The following is an 18,132-nucleotide window of genomic DNA, read 5'->3' as shown; positions in this document are numbered from 1 at the left end:
GGGGTAACGGTCGGGAACCGGATTGGCCGGGCCGCGTGACGGCGGCGGCGCCTGCCGGGGGCTGTAGTCCGGGCGGGGCGGGGCCCCGCCGCGCGTTCCCATGGCGACGCGTCTGCCGAGCCCGCCGCCCGCTGCGGGCCCGCTAGGGAGGAGCGCTTTCGGGGCGGGGAGCCGCCGGCGGGGCTGCGGCGATGGCTGCCGCCTGGCCCTGGCTGCTGCTCTGGCTGGGGGCGGCCGCCCTGCGCGCCCGCCCGGCCCCGCCGCGCATCCGGCTGCCGCTGCGGGGCGGCGCGGCCCTGCCGCCGGGTCCCCGGGAGCGCCGGGCGCCGGAGGAGGCCGAGCGGGGCGGCAGCTTCGTGGAGATGATCGACAACCTGCGGGGCAAGTCCGGGCAGGGCTACTACGTGGAGATGACGGTGGGCAGCCCCCCGCAGAAGGTAGGCTGCCGCCGAAGGGGACCCCCCCGCCCGGGGGGCGGCGGGGGCGGCGGTGCGCGCTTGCGTGCGCCTGCTGCGGGGACGGAGGTGCCCGGAGCTGGCAGGTGGGAGAAGGAGCAGCTGGCTAGTTCGTATCCGAATATTTGCTGTTTGTATTTCAAGTATTTACTACGTCATAAGTAAGCCAACCGTAGTGGCTCAGGGTGCGTTCCCGAGGGGGCTGGCTTCCTTGGCGGCACCCGACGTGTTCCGGAGCGAGCGGTCAGAAATCCCTGGGGAGGTGCGACTGCGCGCGCGCGCCGCTCGTCGCGATCTGCCCGAGGTCCGGGGTGCCGGGCAGGACTGAGTCCTGTGCCGTTCCGGTCGCGGCCAATACATCTATCGCTTTATGGCCCCGGCACGCTTCCGTGCGTGTGACGTTCCTGTTTGGTTTAGGAGATTTTTTTTTTTTGTCGTCCCACGCTTTTCAGGGCGTTTAGTGTTACTCACGTGTCCAAGACGATCCTCAGGGAAAAAACCCAGCCTGTGTCTAGAGTGCCGGCAGGGAGTTCATCTTCCGCCTTGAAAACGCGAGCCCCAGCCCGTAACCCAGCGCAGCCCGGAGAGCCGAGCTCCCCGGCCTCTCGGCTGCGCTGCTGGAACCGCTCCCGCGACGCGCTGAGACCCGTGGCTGCCTGCGGGAGAGGAGGCTGGCCCCTTCGGCTGGGCGCTCCGCAGCAGCCCGCGGGCGCTGCTTGCTCGGCGCCGATGGGCTGGACCAGAGCGGCGCTGCCCTTAGCAGAACCGCCGCCGGGTCCTGAGAGGCTTCGATGGCGAAGGAGCCAGCAAACTCCACGCTGTTTGCTTTTACCTGCAGGCCCGGGAGCTGGGAGAAGAGGAAGAAGAGCAAAGCGAAGCCAGTATAGAGGAAGAGCAAAGCCAAAGAAGAAAAGCTGCTGAGAGGTATGGTACAAACAGCCAGAGCAAGAGAGGAGGTGTAGCCAGCTCTAGCTCCGGGTGGCTTTCCCGTCTTGTCTGCCCCTGCTCTGCTCTGCTCCCTGTAACCCGTGCAGGCGTCCCCGTAGAACGCCCTGAGACGCTGCCGCTTCTCGCGGGGTCTCTCCCTCTCGCTCCTCCTGCCACCTCCTCGGGACTGTCGCAGCGGATTGCAGCTTTGTTTCGGCTTCTGGCTGGGTAGGCAGCAAATCCGCCTGCCTTTCGTTTCCTCGAGACTGCCCCAGATGTGGAGCTGGCTTCTGTTTCCCTTACAGCTCTCTGGCTTTTCTCTAAGGCTCTGAAAGTCACGCTCCTGCCGGGATGCTCTGAACCTGTTAACCTTGTGTCTTGTGCCCTGCGGCGTTGAACCGTGGAAGACTTGGCCGCGGGCGGCTGCCCGACGAGAGACCTTTCTGGTTCTGAGGCAGCCCCCGTCTCGGCCGGCGCTGGTCCTGCTGGGCTGCCGGCTCTCCGCTGGGCAGAGCCTGCAGCTGAAGGCTCCCAGGGCCAGCCCGGTGCCTGTCGCTGCTGGCAGGAGGGTCCAGCTGCAGTGTGAACGGTTGTCGTCCTCTTCCTTCCACAGAGGTGGCCCAGAGCAAGTCACTGCTTGACCAGCTGTGAGCATTAAGCTATTTTACGTCCTGGTACACGGACGACTCGCTCGAGCGCGCTGGCTGTTACGCCGAGAGCAACGCTGGTTCCAGGCCCTTAGTTAGGCTGTCTGGGGAGCTCTTTTCAGCCTGTTTGTGGCCACTCGTTTAAAACAGTTGAAATGCTGTGCTGAGCCGTGAGCTCCGTGCTCCCTCGAGCCCCTCCCTCCCTCTCCGAGAGCTGCAGCGTGTGGCGTTTATAGATGAATCGTGTCAAAACTCTTAGCCTCCGCGCAGAGTTACACATCCTCTGGGGCGCCGGGAACCGAGGAGCTGTTACCCGTGCCAGGAAAACTTGTGAACAGAAGAAGCTGCAGTCCATCTTAACGACTGGCTGCACGCCCTTGGGATCTGCAGCCTTGTTCGTAGAGGAGCTGTTCGCGGGAAGGTCCCCGAAAACGTGCTCTGCCCGCAGGAGCTGTCTCCTTATCGCTTGGTACCTGCTTCCCAGCTGTGCAGCCTCTCTTTCTCTCGGCCTGTAAAGCTGGCTCGTGCTTGCTTTGTTGCCTCTCTGCTCTGTTATCCTGAGATGAAGTAGGACTGGAGGTGTAAACATGCCTGCCAATGTTCCCGTCTGTAACTCGGACAACAGCGAGAGTACTGCTCGCGGGGCTGACTTGTCTTGGGGAGATGCTCCAAGGACTCGGAAAGAGAGGGGGCTAATCCAGGGCAGGGGGTTCGGCATTCTGAGACCGACAGCCGTGAGAGCCGCGGCTGCCTGTTAGCCCGGCAGGCCTCGAGGCGGTGGGGACGGTTTGGAGCTTTGCGGTGCCTTTGGCAGCCCCGTGGTGGCCAAAGGGGTCCCGTTGGCAGGCATGGCTCGGTGCCCGTCCGCGCCGCCTGCCCGTCCCCTCTTCCCTCCGCCTCGTCTACCTGCGGCAGCCGCTAGCATCTGATCTGTGCTAATCCGGTCTTCTGTTACCTTTTCTGCGCCGCAAAGCGTAAGGGAGCAAAGTGCTTGGGAAACGTCAGAAGAGAAGTGTTTTGCTTTAGAAAATGCCAGTCGGGAGGAGGAGGCTGTGGCCCGGGAGGCGGAGGAGGGATCGCTGGGTAGCCCCAGCAGTCTGGAGGAGCTCGCTGCCCCACGGAAGGCGTAAGGGCTTCAGTTAAGTCCCCGGTGTTGTAAGCGTAACAGCTCTTGTCCTTTTGTTGCCCTTCGTGGTGTCTGAAGTCAGCATGCCAGGAGATGCGGTCTGGTGGGCACAGCAGAGCGCGAACGTCTCCCTCCCTGCGCAAATCGGAGCAGCTGTGTGAACGGTCTGCGCTGGGGAGCGCGCGAAGAGCGGCTCAGCCCTGGGGGCTGTGGCGCAGGACTCCGTGGTACGGAGACAGAGCGGTCTGCTCTGTGCCTGGGAAAGCCTCCTCCTTGCCAGCGTCGCCAACGAGGCTGCAAGCGTTCGTCCTCCTTTGGCAAACGCTTTCGCGCAGCCTCCTGCCTTGGCTCGCTGAGCGGTGCCGAGGTTGCGGGGGAGCAACAAAACCCCAGCACCTCACCCCGCTCTTACGGTCGCTGGGAACGTGGGTCGCTTTGAGAGACTAAGGTCAGAGCGCAGGACGGTCGAGCCCAGGTTCCCCGCAAAAGCCTGCGGCCTGTTGCTGTGCTAAACTGATGGTCTGATGGCTGGTGGGGCTTCTGCTCGTCCCTTCCCTTTGCCGACGGTGAAGCTTCTGCCGTAGGTGGCTCTGAGGTTTTGGGTTTGGAGTCGATACTGCGTGGGGGGATGTGGCTGTTCCTTTCGTGTTACTCGGTTTTCTGTCACCCTTTTGCCTAAAGGAGCTTTCTCTTTTCGGCAGGCGCCGCAAGAAGGAAATCAAACACGGGCAGTCCTTGAACCAGCCTAGTGAAGAATCCCTGGAGGGAATAGTCGAGGAGCTGGAGCTGGAGCTGGAGCGAGAGAAAATGCGTTTATTGCAAGCAAAGGAGAAAATTCGGCAATTCCGGGAGGAGATGAGGCAGCAGGAGGAGGAGGAAGCTCAGAAGCTTCATCAGCAGAAAGAAATATCCCTCAGGTACGTTCCTCTTTTACTCCACCTCCCCGCTTTCTCCTACGAGCCTTTCCTAGCTGCGCTTTCGTTGCCGGCGGCTGCAGGCTTGTGCCGGTATGGGCCACCACCCTGGCAGCGGGGCTGCTTTGCGGAGTTGTGGGCGAAGGAGGCAAGAACGAGGCTTTTGGGGAGGAGGAGCGCGGGGCTCCCTGCCCGGCACGGACAGCCCTGCGCGCGAGGGTCTGCGCACCTTGAAATGAGCAGGGGTCTGCTGTCGGCGCCGCAAATGCTCAAGGCAGATGCGTGGAGAGCACGGTCTGCCGCAGGAAAGCGCTCTCCAGCGCAGGCAAGAGAGCATCTTCCCCTGTCCTGCAAGAGGAGCTCTGATGCCATACACGTGCAGCTTTCAGAGCTCTGAGCCTGCCTCTTACGGTTAACCTGGGAAGAGCTCCCAGCTGGGCGCGTGGAGCTTTGCCGCCCGGCAGGCGTTCAAATCCTGGGTGAAATGCTGGTAACGGGACTGGCAATGGGAGCCTTAGAGGAGGTGAGGTTACCCCAGAGGAGCTGCCTGAACCTCTGGCGCGGTACGTTTTACAGAGGCGCTTCCAAACGAGACTTGAAGGAACGGGGCACGGATGCCTGCGTGAAAGCCAGCCAGTGCACGCGGGTCTCGTAGCAACGCAGGGAGCAGAACGGCACTGGGAGCCGTGTCCTCTCCCTGGGGGGATTCTTCTCTCAAGGCTTGTCTTTTATTTCAGGTGGCCTTGATACTTATGTTCTTAGCAGGCCGAGCCAGCCAGAAACAGTATCTTGGCATGAAATGTCACGGGAATGCTGACTTGGGTGCGAGGGAAGACACAGAAAGGGAAAAAGGTCTATGCGGTACTAAAGCAGTAGCAGAAAGGGTGTCTCATGGAAATAGGAAGCTTACAGATGCAGTAAAGCATCCGGGCCCCGTAGCTTTCATTTAATAGGAGCTGATTTCATTTACCTGGGAAAAAACCCCAAGTGCCACCTCTGATGATAGAGTGCATTTTAAAAGCCTGCCACGGAAGTTTGGTGCTTGGGGGCTGCGTCTCCCGTGCCAGCAGCCAGGTTCGGAAGGTGGGGAAGAGAATGAATGGTCTGGAGCCCTGGCAACGCGTCGCCTGGGCGGGCAGAGCGAGTGGGAGCAGCGGCTGATCTATAGGCCTTGGGGAGGTGGTTGGAAGACATTAAAGCCTCCTGAACCTCTTTTTTTTTTTCTTTTTTTCTTTTTTTCTTTTTTTTTTTCCCCAGCTGCTCATCTCTCAGGACTCTAAAAGAAGATTTGGCAAAGGCTTCTGAGGAGGAAGAGCTGCGTGTCAGAAAGGAAGAAACTGAGAGACTCTCAAAGCTGCGAGCCAGAATCGCCTCGGAGATGGAGGCAGAGAAGGAGAAGATAAGGTGACAAGTTTTTTGCTGCCATCCCTGGGGACCCAAACTCTGCTGGTCTGGGAGGGAAGCGCCTTGCATGCCACCGGCAGCCGCTCAAAGCGGAGGTGCTAGCCCGCCCGAGCCTCCCGTGGCCGGTCGCCTGCCTCGGCCGTGAGCGCGAGGCCCCAGCCGTGACGCTGCACGTGCCGGGGAGCCGCGTGTCGAAAGGAGGTAAAACGGAGGGACCTTATTGCCGCCTGGGAGCTGATCCAGTTTTGCTAAGTAGACGTACGGTGCAGAAGTGCCCTGAGAGAGGTGCTGCTGTAATGTTGGACCAGGCGCAGCCCTGGGGCCTGGAAATGAAAGAGGTGGCATCTGCAAGGACGGCCGCGCTCGGCAGCGTGGCTTGCCTTGAGCGGACGTCTCCGTCTAACGGCGGTTAAGGCCTGTTAAAACCGCCGGAGGAGGCAGAAAAGGCAGCCGCTGGCAAACTTCTATTTTCCTCTTTCTTTTTTTTTTCTTAGCTGACGGATATGTCTGCACCCGACTGCTTTGCTGTTTATTTCCAAGGCCTGAGCTTTGGATCCGCGCTTGTGGATCTGTGTGCTGTGGTTCCTGGTTCCTTCTGGCTTGCGTGTCCTGTCCTCTAGCTGTGTCTTCTGTCAGCTCTGGTTCCGAAACGGAGGCCGGCGGTAAAGGACCGAATCCTGACTTGCCTCTGTCTGTGTTCTTGTCGCAAACCCGGCAGGGCAGAGCAAGAGGTCGCGCTGCAGAAACTAAGAGAAGAGTGGGAGTCCCTGCAGGTGATGGAGAAGGAGAGCCTGGAGAAGCAGCACCAGCTCGCTTTGGAGAAAATGAAGCTGGAAATGGAGGAAGCTCGGCAGAAGGAGATGGTGGGGCTGGAACAAGAGAAGGAGCAAGTCCTGCGTGAGCTCAAGGAGAGATTAGACAGGGAAAAGAAGAAGAAGGTGAGGTGTTTATTGCCAGCTAGGGTCAGAGCCGTGCTGTTCGTGCTGACCTGGCTGGCGTCGCGACGCTCAAGTGTTGAGGTTAAACAACGCCTGCACGCACTTTAATAACGGCTGCCTTGAAACCTAAAGGAAAGATGTTAGGCGTGCTGTTAGAGGCGTGACGGAGGTGGGGAGGAGTACTCCCCCAATTTTTATTACCATGGTGATTAAATAGCACTTACTTCAATGGCCACATTGCATCTGACGAAAAGAAGGATCGCCGCGTGTCTCTGCCGAGCTAAACCGAGCCATTTTATCCGCTCGGACTACCGCTTCGGCTGCCGCTGTAGTCCTCCGGAGAGCTTGGGGGGTTCCTGCACGGAGGCGGTCTGTAGTCCGTCCAGCCCAGCGCGGCTGAGATCTGCGGAGGAGGGAGGGAGAAGCACCCTCCCGCTCGGGAGGGAAAGCTCAGCGAGAGTGAAGGCACCTCGTGTACAGTCCGGCCTGAAAGGGGGTTACCGTGCGCTTTTTTGATGCTGACGGAGAGGTGCTAATTGCAAATGCGTCTTGCGCAGCACGTCCCCACAAATAGAGGTTTTCCAGCAGCCTGTCTTGCTCCTGTTCCCGTAGGCAGCAGAAGAGCTGGAGAAACAGTTTGCAGCTGAACTCCAGCAGGTGAAATCCGCAGCAGAAGAGAAGCATCGTAAGGTAAAACGTGGTGTCCTCAGAAAGTAAACTGGTTGTTTTGCTCCCCCACGCTGCCATCAAAGGTGGCCAGGGAGGGCGTCGTTAAATTTTTCCCGCTTCCTAAATGCGGGCCTGGTCTGGCTCAGCATTTGGACGTGCTCCAAGTCGGGGGCGGTGAGGCTGCACGCGCTGGTCCTTGCCGCGGTGCTTGCTCTCTGTAGGAGGGCCCTAAATGGATCTTGTCAGAAGGGTGACAAGTCTCCGTGGGCGGCTTTCATGGCAGGTCATTTCCAGCCTGCGAACCCAGATAGCAGAGGCACAGAGGAGCAAGGAGGCTCGGCTGCGTGACGACTTGCAGCGAGCGGAGCAGAAAGTGCAGCAAAAAGCCTTTCGAGTAACCGAATACGAACGCGAGGCGAGTACTCATCTCGGATTGTTGAGGGTTCTTCACCCTCTCTCCTTGGGCGCGTGGTGAGGCCCGAGGGGCCGCGTCCCCTGCCCAGGGGTGACCGGCGCCTTCGGGGAAAGGACGCCCCTGCAGCATCTCGCCTCGCCAGGGCGCTGGCTTTGCGCTGCCCCGGCCACAGCCTGATGCCCCTCGCAAGGTGCTCGGAGCCTCGGTCCCTCTGCTCGTGCGAGAGGCTGATCGCTGGGGGGCCACCGGAGCGCAGCGCCGCAGGTCGGGGAAATATCTGTCCGTGTTACCCCCGCAGCTCGGTGAGCTTATGAGAGAGAAACGCCGGCAAGTGGAAGACGAGCACGAGAGGAAAATGGAGAGGATGAGAGAGGAGCACCAGGAGGTCCTAGCACGGATTCAGGACCAGTACGAGGAGGAGGTACTGCGGGGGGAGAGCAGCGAGTTGCTCAGTTGGGCTGCGCCTGGGCTGGCACTGCTGCTTGCCAGGCCCGCCTGTCTCGGCCGCTCCTAGAGCTGGAAGTCTCCTTTCTTCTAGCAGAACTGTTGCCATAACGTAAAATGAATTTAGGCTGGGGTTGTAAGGATCAGCTGTCCAAATAGTCTCTGGGCAGGCCCCTTCCACGTGCCTTTGTGGACTTTGGTACAAGCGAAGCTCGTTCACGTTTTTGCAGGTGCCTGTTCTGGAAAGCCTTCTGCCTCCCGTTTTTGACTATACAGTCGGCAGCGCGTGACAAAACCTTAGTTTCATGGGTGGCTCCTTCTTTCTTGAGCCGCTCCCTTGACAGCGTTGTCCCTGTAAGCAAGCGGTGTTAATTTGCTGACTGGCGTTTGCTCGGGTGCTGCTGTGGGACGGGCTGGCTTTCCAGAGGGCGCGCGTCCCGTGGGTTCCCGTGGCCTTGCTGGAGAACCTCTGCTTCACTCAGACGCTTTCCTTCTTTGGGTTTTGCGACAAACAGGAGCGGAAGCAAAAGGCAGAGCTGTTCGAAGGCCTGCGAAGTAAGAAGGCGCGCCTCCAGCAGCTCCACGCGGCGGAGGTGAAGGCTCTGCAGGCGGAGCTGGACGAGCGGCTGGCTGCGCTGCAGCACAGGCACGGGGAGAAGGTGAGGAGAACCCTTTGCCTTAGGTTGCTGTGACTTGGCTGCCTGGGGACGGCCTGGGCGTGGTGACACCTCCGTGTGCGTGCCAGCCCAGGGCGACGCAAGCGGCGCGTCACACCTCCCCAGTTTTCCTTGCTCCTCCTGGTGGCAGAGCTCTGCCCGGCGAGTGAGGAACTCGTGCCGTTCTCTCTTTGACTCGGCATCTCCCTGCAGGAAAGAGAACTCCAGGATTCGGAAATGGAGCTTGAAATGCGCATGAGGGACGTCGAAGCCAGATCAGCGCAGCTCCTCAGCCAGGTGAGTCAGCCCTGGTGGGCTCGCGGAGGTCTCCTAGCCCGTGCTGCTCCTCTGGCTGCTCCCTCGGGGGGGGACTTTCGGAAGCGCTCAGCCAGGGCTTGTGCTGCCATCCAAGCTACAGGTGAAGCTTCCATCACGAGGCGGAGCAGGGCTAAGCGGTCCTCGTGACTGATGTTTGCAGCGACAGCCAGCGCTCTGGCTTTGTCGGGGCTTTGGGAGGCAGTAAGTGGCAGAGGGACCATAAAAGCCTTTCGAGGCAGCGCGTCCTGCTCAGCGTAACTTTGGATTTTAGTCAGTCCCTTCCCGATCTACCTCCTCTTCTCCCTGCTGCCGTGAAAAGGCAATGAGCGTTGCTGGATCTTGGGCAGCAGGGTGGGAGAGGGAAGCACCCCAAATGCTCCTGTGGAGCTGGCAAAGATCACCGGCTGATGCTCTCGCCTGCCAGGTCTCTAAGTGCTGGCCTGTGCCCAGGGCTGTAGGTAGCCTTGCTTCGGTCAGCCCTTCCTTTCCAAGCGGCGCTGGAGTGAGAAGTAAAAAGGCGGAGAAATGCCGGAGGCAAGCAGAGGTTTCAGAAAAGCAAGATCCCGCAGAAGCGGCTGCGTGCCTTGAGTGCCCTCGCAGCTGAGCAGGAAGGGCCGTTCTTCCCACGGGAACGCAAACGTTCCCAGCTTGAAGTCAAAGAGAGGCAGGGGATCTTGAGCGCAGGAGGGGGAATAAAGCAGCACTGACAAGAGTCCTCGGGTGTCTTGAAATGGTCTTGAGACTCAGGCCTGACCCCGGTACTTCAAGTGCTGCTCGGCGTTGGCCGTCTCCTCGCTCTGACACTCGCCTACTTTCTCATCTGGACCTAGGAGGAGTCTCTGAGAAAGAAAAGGCAGCAGCTGCTGGATGAAGACAGACGGACTGAGCTAGAAAGAGATGTATGTATGTCTTAGCTCCGGAGAGGTGCCGTGCTGCCCTCCTTTTGGGGCTGAGGGGAGCACGTTGGAACTACGGCTTTAAAAAAGCAAACTGTTGCTTCTGAATTGTGAGTATGAAAATCCCTCCCTGCCTCAGCCGGGAGCGCCATCTTGCCGGGAGGTTGATTAGCTCTGAGCTGCTTCCCAAAAAGAAGAGACAGCCCTCTTCTTCCAGGACTGGCACGTGCATTCGTAGCTCCGGGACCTCCTGCGAACTGCGCGAGTGGCGAGCCACTGAGCGCCTTTCCTTTTGGTTTTGGGGAAAGGACTGTGAGGGATTGTTTTGGTTTTCTTCTAGGAAGCTGCTTTAGCTTCTCAGCTCCGCCTGGAGGAGAACAGGAAGGAGCACGCCAGCCTCCTTGAGTCCCTCCGGCAGCTGCGTAGGTCCCTTGAGGAGCTCCGGGACCAGAAAGCTGAGCTGGAGGCCCAGGTGGACTTGTTGCAGACCCGCAGCCAGAGGCTGCAGAAACGCATCAGGTGCGTGGAGGAGAAATTTGATCTCGTGCAAAAAATGTCCCCTGTGCTCCTAACGGAAACCTCTCTGACCTCGCCTGGGTCTCTCCCTCACCTCTGAGCCTCTTGCGTGTTGGGCCGTGCTCCTTCAGAACCCTGACGGTGGTTTTACTGCGTGTCGAGGGCGTGGAGGTCCCGGGGGCTGTTTCCACATCTATTAGTAACTCGCTGTGTAACTTTGCCCCTGCTTGCCAGGTTAATTGGTCTGTCTTCTCCCCGTCTGTCTTGTGAGCTTAATAAGATGCTCGGAGAGGGGCACTGAAATGCGGAGAAAAGATTCTCCTGAGGGTAGCTGAGGCTCTGGGTGAGGGCGCGAAGCGACGTTTCCCTGCCCAGCCGGGGGCTACGTCCGACGTCGCCCCGCAGAGCCGATACTGGTGGCGTCTTGCACGTCTGCGGCCCTTTCCCTCCTGGAAACTGGAGGTCGCTTTGGACGCGGCTGCAGATGGATTACCGGTCTAATCAAGCGCTGCCGCTGTTGCCTTTTCTCGGGGCAGTGAGCTGGAGGCAGCTGTCAGGAGCAAACAGGAGACTTTGAAAGAGCTGGAGGCAGAAGGAAGCGTGGAATCTCCGAGAAGGAAAGCCGAGCTCCACGTTGAAGACCTGAGAGAAAGTCTTCAAGCTGTGAGTAACGCGGACCGTAAAGGTGCTTCCCTGTGGGATCGGAGGCCGTAACTGCCTTGAAAAGCCCAGCTTTTGTTCCTTCTGCGTGAAGCCGGTTGAGATGCAGCGACGCGTTTTCTTTGCCAGGGGACGTCGACGCGTTTAGCAGTAATTGTTGAGTCCTGTCTGTTGGGGGGGGGGGTCGCTGAAGGAGTTGTCGGATCCTTGAGCGCCCTTGGAGTCCAAGGCAGGACTTGAGTCAGGGATGGAAATGCCTGTGTTCCTTTTCACGAGTCAGATAAAGAACACCCCCGGCACTGGTCTGGGATCTGGGCGATGCCACGATGATGTCATTCCAAATTTTTGCTCCTAATGGGATCCTGGGGTTCCGTCTCCCATACGTATTCCTTAGTTTTTGAAATGCTTCAACTCCTCAGCGCTCGCCCAGAGAGCCTGCTTCCCCGCCCTCGCAAAGCCATGAGAACAGCGCCTTCCAGTTTGATCAGTGAGTATCTGCATGGCAGCCGCTTCTGGAAAACGTTGTCGCTTTGGTTTTGCAAGCAAATGTTTTTGCTGGGGTTTACGCGCGTTGAGCTGGCCCTCCGGTTTTGGGGAGGGGGCTGCGTGAGGCTTGCAGGACGGCACAGCCAGCGCAAAGCCAGGGGCATGCCCGTCTCTCTCTCGCCTAGCGTCAGGAGCTACATCTCTGCGGAAGGGATCTTCATCAGGAACGCCAAGGAGTTCCTGGTGCGCCACACCCTCTCCATGAGGAAGAGGCACGCGGCGCTGAAAGCTGCAAAGCAGCAGTGGCGCCAAGATATGCAGGAAGCGCGGGAGGCGGTGCGGGATCTAGACAGCTCCCAGCTCCTGGAGGGCGTGCGCCGGAACCTGGAGGAGGTGAGCTGAGCGCCGCCCGTGTCCGGGTGTCGGCATCGTGGCTGCGCGAACGAACCCGCAGCCCGGGGCTCGGTTCCTGGCTCTGCAGGTGCGGTGACGGGCAGCTGAGGGGGCCGAGTCCTCCTGGAAATCGGATCTCGCGTGTTTTTTGGGTTAGATACGCGGCGTTCGTCCCTCCTCGCGTCTTCCTCATCATAACACGAGGGTTAGAGGCTGCGGATCGCAGTGACGTTACCGTGCGTCAGACGAGCGGCCCAGAGCGCCTGCGTGGGCACGCGTGGCCCGCAGCTAACGGAGCGTTGCGCGGTAGAAGAGTTTCGGTTCTGTTTCGCTGTGTGCGCTGCGGACTAGGAAGGCTCTACGAAGCAGTGGCTGCAGTGCGGCCCGTGCTCAGTAGCTTGCTAGCTTCCAGGAGCTCTGGGCGCCTTGAAAACGGAGAAGGCATTTGGTGGGGAAAGAGGGATTCCCGTGCCCCGCAGGTCCCATAACGCGCTTTTTCCTCCTAGCAAAGGAAGCGACAGGTATCCGTCCCATCAGCGGGTACAAATTTAGGGTCGTAGCTCTACAGTGATTTCACCCTTGCTTGGCAGAGGGTTCTTGAGCACTTGCCAGCTCTGCCGGTACGCCAGGCAAAGACAGGGAAGATCGTAGTTTCCCTCGCTCGCGATAAGCGCTCTGCTTACGTCTGCAGAACCAAAGCTGTTGACCCTGTTGGCTGCCGGGTGTGGAAGTGAAACCTCCTTTTCCCTGGGGTGAACGTGCTTTGAGGCCTGGGCTCTGCCCTCTGCACGCTCCGCTTCCCGTGCTCTCGAAGGCCTGGGAGCAGTTGTACTCCAGCAGCACGATTCCCCGTGCTGAGCAGAAGCGAGATAACGAAAGTCACCACGACCACGAACGCAGGTTATTTCCTGTCATCCTTGTTTAATTTTCCTCCTTGGCTTGGCTGTTGGTCCACTGCAGGAAGCAAAGCGGTTGGAGAAGATGAAGTCGGCTATGCGGAAAGGGCAGGTGCTGCTGAAGAAGGAAGAGGAGAAGCTAAGCCAGCTGGAGTCCTCGCTGCTGGAGGAGGTAAGCACAGCAGCACTCCTGCTTGGGCCTGCCCAGCCGCGCTCCCAGCCCGCCCAGAGCTCCTGGCCCTAGGCTGGAGTCTCTCTGCGGGGCTTTTGGTCCCTCTGCGGGCTGCTTAGCTGGCGGCCAGAGGCTGGTGTTTGCCAGCGGAGCCGGACTTTAGAAACACGTTCTCCGGGAGCAGAACGGTGCGCCTGTCTGAGAACGGCGGGAGAGAGGCGGCCAGTCGCAAGGTCGGGGAGCACGGCAAGCCCAATTGAGCCGTGGCCCCCGTGATTCGCTAGCTCTGCAGCCAGCAGGGCAGATGCGGGCTGGGGTTTGGGACGGAGACTTTCTTCCACGGCGGCAGCTTGCCAGGCAGGGCTGCTGGCGGCCGGGATGGACCTGGGGGGAGCAAACCTGCCGAGTGCGCTGGCTTGCGAGAAGCGTGCTCGTTAGGTCAGAAACGAATCACAGTTAACACCAGCGTGCTGAAGCATCCTACGATATAAACTCAAACCTCACATCAGGATGCTTGGATGTCTTATTAACTGCCTGTATCTTGGCCGAGACGGCAAACGCTGAGCCTTCCCTCTGCTGCTGACACCTGGACTCGCCGTTAAGCGTGGGGCTGCAGAGCGGATGCAGAAGGCAGCCTGAAAAAGCTGCGTGACTCGAGGCTCGAGAAAGCAAGGGCAGGTCACCTTGCGCGAGCTAGGCTCGGGTCTGCTTTCCCGACCGAGGCAAGCCCTGGGATCCGCTCGGCTCTGCCTGGGACCGCGGGGCCTTAGGCGCAGGGCGGCAGCAGATGCGAGAGCACGAGACCTTTGAGGGTCGAGCGCTTGTCCTTGGTGCAGAGAGAGAACCCAGCCCACGCGGGAGTTTTGAGGCTTATTTAAACCAAAGCACTTGGCCTCCTGCCTAGAAGGGCCCGTTCACGTGGCCGTTGGCTTTGGCCTCCAGTGCGCGCACGTGCTTCTTCCAGAGACCGAGCGGTCTCTTGACTTTCAGATTTTGCTGTCGGGGGCCGAAGACGAGTCTGCTGTCGCCTGGCCTATGCCCGTCTCCGCAGTCCAGCCTGCGGAGACTGGCTGTAGGCGGTATTCCAGCGGCTTTGATGTTTCGGGGACAGAACGGGAGGTTTTATTTGCGTTGTTTCCCTTCTTTTGACCAGCCGTCGGACGAAGATACGCTGAAGAGTGCCGCGTGCAAGAAGACGGTGACTTTTGATCTCGGCAGCTCTGAGGACACAGACAGCACATCCAGTGTGAATCTGCATCAGCCTAAACGTAAGCGCCTGACGGGCTTGATGTGCTGTGCCCAGCGCCTAATGCTTTAGACCTGGCTCTGGCTTTCCCTCTCGCCTCTCGGAGGTACCTTCTGCTCTTCTGACTCGTGCTCGCTAGCGCCCAAGGCAGGTCTGCCCTCCGTGACGGGGGCAGGTCCGTCCTCCGTGACGGGGACTGCTCTGCGTACAACGTTTTACGTGAGAAACTCCTTTCCCGCCTGTAGCGGCAGGTGAGAGGGATGGGACCTGCGTGAGAACTTGCCCTTTAAATCTCTACCGTTCTTTTTCGAGCGGATTATAAAATCCGGCTTCAGCTCTTCCCGCTGCTGTTGCAGAGCTGTCTTCCTCTTCTGCGGGTGTCCGGCCTTCCTCTTCCTCACGTCTCTGGCAGGAGAGGCTGCTGCAGTTCCCTCTGCCTGCTGCCTGTGCTTTTTTCTTTGCCTCCAGTTGCCTGTAACTGGAGTTGCGCGGGTGCGGAGGAGGGCTCCCCGTAAACAGCCGGGAAGGCAGGCGGGCTGTGTTGCTCGCAGAAGGGCTGGCAAGGCTGAAGCTTAAGGAAAAGTTGGAAAGCTTCCCTGTGGGAACAGACTGACAATCTGTCCGGTCTGGGATCATCTCTCTGGCCCTGGTCAGTAAAATACCTGCAGGCACGCGTGAAACTTAAGGGTCTTCTCTCGCCCTAAGACGAGAGCCCTTCCGTCAGGATGGTCCCATCGGTCCCACCTCCAGCCTGGCTGGTGGCCTCGACACCTTTGCTTTTTACGAGCGTGTGAAGTGTGACCAAGCCATTCTGCCTCCTGCTCAGCTGGCGCGCGGTGGGAGCGCTGAAGTACAGCGTGTCGGCCCGCGCCGGGGTCTCGCCGGAGGGGCAGGGTGCCGTACTGGGGGTTTCGGCCCTTGAGAGGGCTCGCCGCTTGCAAGGGAACCGCCGTTCACGGCTGCGTGCTGCAGGGTACAGTAGAACTCGGAGGGACGGAGCAGGGGGGTGAAGCGCACGCACCGGTGCCTATCCCGCTTGTCCTGTGGGCCCTGTTCTTGCAGCTTTGGAGGGTCTTGTCCCCGCTCTCTGGTTTCTCCTCCGCTTTGTGCCCAAGCAGCCTCCAAGGCACAAATCCTCGTTGTCAGCCCGTATCTGCTCTGTTGGCTGCAAAGCCAGGTTTCTGCCTCTCTATCCCGCTTAGCAGACGCTGATCAGGCTCGGCTCGGGGCGCGACGCGCAGTGGGGAGCGAGCCTCCTGCCGGGGAGGCGGCGTCTCCCTTGCCTTCCCAGTCACCCCTTTTTTCCCCCTCTCTTCTGCCAGTTGATTTGAGAACGGATTTGCGGCCTGCCCCCCAGCTGGACAAGATCAAGTACTTGACAGACTCCCTGCAGCGTATCAGCAGTGAACTGAGGGGGTCCTGGGCGTCTTGGGCGCTCCGAACGATCGCCAGTCTCCGCTCTTCACCTCGACACCCTGCGACGGCGTCCCTCCTTCTACCTATGCCTCCTTGGCAGGAGTCCAGGCAGGGAGCTCCCCGGTGCCCTCCACCGCGGCATCCCTGGTGGACCGGTGGGCCTGGAGCACTGGGCTGAGCTCCAGCCGCTCCTTCGCAGCCGAACAATCAGTGGACAGCTTCCTAGCAGAGAAATGGCACAAGTATTTCCCAGGTCAGTCTCCTGTCAATCCATCTGCTTGCTTGCCTGCGACTTTTGATTTACAGCCCTGCAGGTTCTAACGGGCTCACCCGTCCGATGCTGGTGCTGCCGATGGGAAGGGTGCTAATGAGATAAGGAACGAGAGCCTCGTTCCGGGAACTGCAGCATATGGCTGATCTCGTTGTCCTGCTTCTGGGGCAGTTCAGCCTTTCAGAGGCACCCAAGAAAGCCGTCGTTGCTGGCGAAGGGAGCAGAAGGAGATGGCCCTGCTTCACTGGAAGCCTCCTGTGAATTGCAGACAGGGTTCACCATCTCGGCTTCCTTAACGCCACCGTGTCCTCGGCCGGTGGCTCAGCTTGTAAGGACGGTCTGTCCATAGCACAGGAAAGCAAACGCGCCCAGATGTAAAGACTGGCGATTTCTCTGGGGGCCTGTACTTAATGTCTGTTTTCCAGGTGGGTTCCCGGTGCTCGGTGGCAGTTCCAAGCCTCTGGACAACAAGCTGGGATACGTACCTGCAGAGTAAGGGTCCTTTTCCTTCCGTTGTCGTTTCGTTGTCCTGCTTTTATTTCCCTGGAATGATTTGCGGGTCGCATTTCATAGAACGAGTAGATAGCAAAATCAAAAGCTACGTATTAAGCAGACAAGTCAGAAGCTAGTAGTTATTACTGCCACGCGCTTGGCGGCGTGGCTGTGCTGACAGCCCTCGTTCCAGGACCAGGGTCCGAGGGTGTCGGCGCTGGGCCTCGCCGGCTCCGCCGTGCGGGCGGGTGGAGCGGAGGCTGCCGCCCCAGCCTTTCCAGTGCTGCACGGACTAAAAGGAGGACGGCAGCCTGATAGCGGGGGCTGCTGCAGTGTTTCTCTACGATGGGGTTGGGCAGAGGACTTTGAGCCAAGAGGAGGTTGCTCTTTGTTCACCGTGGCTCTTTCTGTAGCAGCCCCTCATTTTCTTTGCCATTTCGGGGCTAGTTTCTGCCTAGACCTCTCTTTCCCACTTGCGCCGTCTCTCTCGTGCAACAGGGAGCAATTACGGCTGTTCCAGCAGTCCCAGAGCCGTGAGTCGGACAAGATGAGTATTGAAGGAAGGATTGAGGCCATCAAGAAATGGCTAGAAGACTTCAAGAGGGATTCCAAAGTGTATCCTTTGCCTGCGTCTGGTCTTCTGTTGCACTCCACCTTCCTGCAGCGAGTAGGAGACGGCGGCAGGAGGTGAGGGAATCGGGCCCCAAAGCATCGAACAGCAATTTCGAAGCCTTAGCCTCTATTTTGGCGCCCGGTTCTGCAGAGGAATACGATGTTTAGCAGTTAGAGCGTGAGTGACCTGTTGGCTGTTCTTTGCCCTGGGCTTGACAGAGAAAGTCTCTTCCCTTTCCCCAGCCGGGCTGCGCCGCTCTGCGGTGCCACGGCTCTGCTGTGGTACGCAGCAGTTGGAGCTGGTGATGTGAGGATTAAAACCAAATGAACCAGAGGGTGCAGAACGGAGGAGGCAGCAGGGCCCTAGTCTCGGAGGCCTGCCTTTGGTGCCATCGCTCCAGCCCCAGCCCCGCGGGCGACTCCGCTAGGGGCAGTCCCCGCTGAGCAGCCCGGGACGAGGCGAGGGGGCCGGAGCCGCGCGGGCCTGGCGCGTGGGGTGGCCGCGTGGCCGGGCGGGGAGGGCTGGGGCTCCCCGGCGGAGCGTGCTCTCCAGCTCGGTTGGAGGCATGGCCTTGCATCGAATGAGGGAGGCCTCGGCGCTATTAGCGGGGCCGTTCCCAGGTTTGCGGGGTAACAGCATTATGCTGGGGCTGTCAGCATCTCCTCCGCGGCGTACGCTGAAATTAGCAGCAAACCCCTCAGGCCTCCGACAGCACACGCTGTCCTGAGCACGGCGCTCCTTCGAATGCCCTAATCCCCCTTTAATTCCCTTTGGCTCGGATGCAGCGGGCTAAACGCAGCACGTGTGCGCGAGGCTGGCTCCCGCCCCTCGATACCTGTCCTGTCTGCTGGCTGTGCTCGTGCCTGCTAATCCCTCCCGTAAGCCGGGCTTTTCCTTCACCCAGCTGCCAGACCTCTCTTCCCAGGTGCACAGAAGCCCCCGGCCGGCAGCTCCAGCCTGCTTCAGCTCAGACTGGATGAAAACAGCAACATTAAAGTGTACCGCTACTAAAAGGGGGGCTTGGCGCCGGAGAGGCAGTGGCTGGGGCCCCTGCGGGCCCCCTCACGAGATGCTGGGTTTCGGTTCTGCGCAAGAGAGCAGAGGAAGGAGGAAGCGAACTTCCCAGCTGGATTCTTCCAATCCTGTATTGTGTCCAAATATA

At 59.7% G+C, this 18,132-nt stretch overlaps 1 protein-coding gene across 1 annotated transcript; it reads left to right on the top strand.

The window, feature by feature from the left end:
* The first annotated feature begins 42 nt into the window (after positions 1–42).
* On the top strand, positions 43–18,114 carry LOC148052833 (centrosomal protein of 164 kDa-like). The gene is given in 21 exon segments (XM_087778298.1): positions 43–437; positions 1,294–1,379; positions 3,857–4,072; positions 5,327–5,473; positions 6,192–6,411; positions 7,024–7,101; positions 7,364–7,495; positions 7,794–7,916; positions 8,455–8,598; positions 8,809–8,892; positions 9,744–9,812; positions 10,150–10,328; positions 10,862–11,037; positions 11,329–11,864; positions 12,825–12,932; positions 14,086–14,200; positions 15,501–15,587; positions 15,590–15,847; positions 16,291–16,357; positions 16,856–16,972; positions 17,882–18,114. Coding segments are annotated over 21 exon segments (3,288 nt in total). The 5' UTR covers positions 43–191; the 3' UTR covers positions 17,982–18,114.
* Positions 18,115–18,132: the final 18 nt, after the last annotated feature.

Source organism: Nipponia nippon, unplaced genomic scaffold (genome assembly GCF_047370975.1).
Source record: "Nipponia nippon isolate SJK-2023a ecotype South Korea unplaced genomic scaffold, ASM4737097v1 scaffold_43, whole genome shotgun sequence".
NCBI lineage: Eukaryota > Metazoa > Chordata > Aves > Pelecaniformes > Threskiornithidae > Nipponia > Nipponia nippon.
This window is presented reverse-complemented; position numbering and strand designations above follow the sequence as displayed.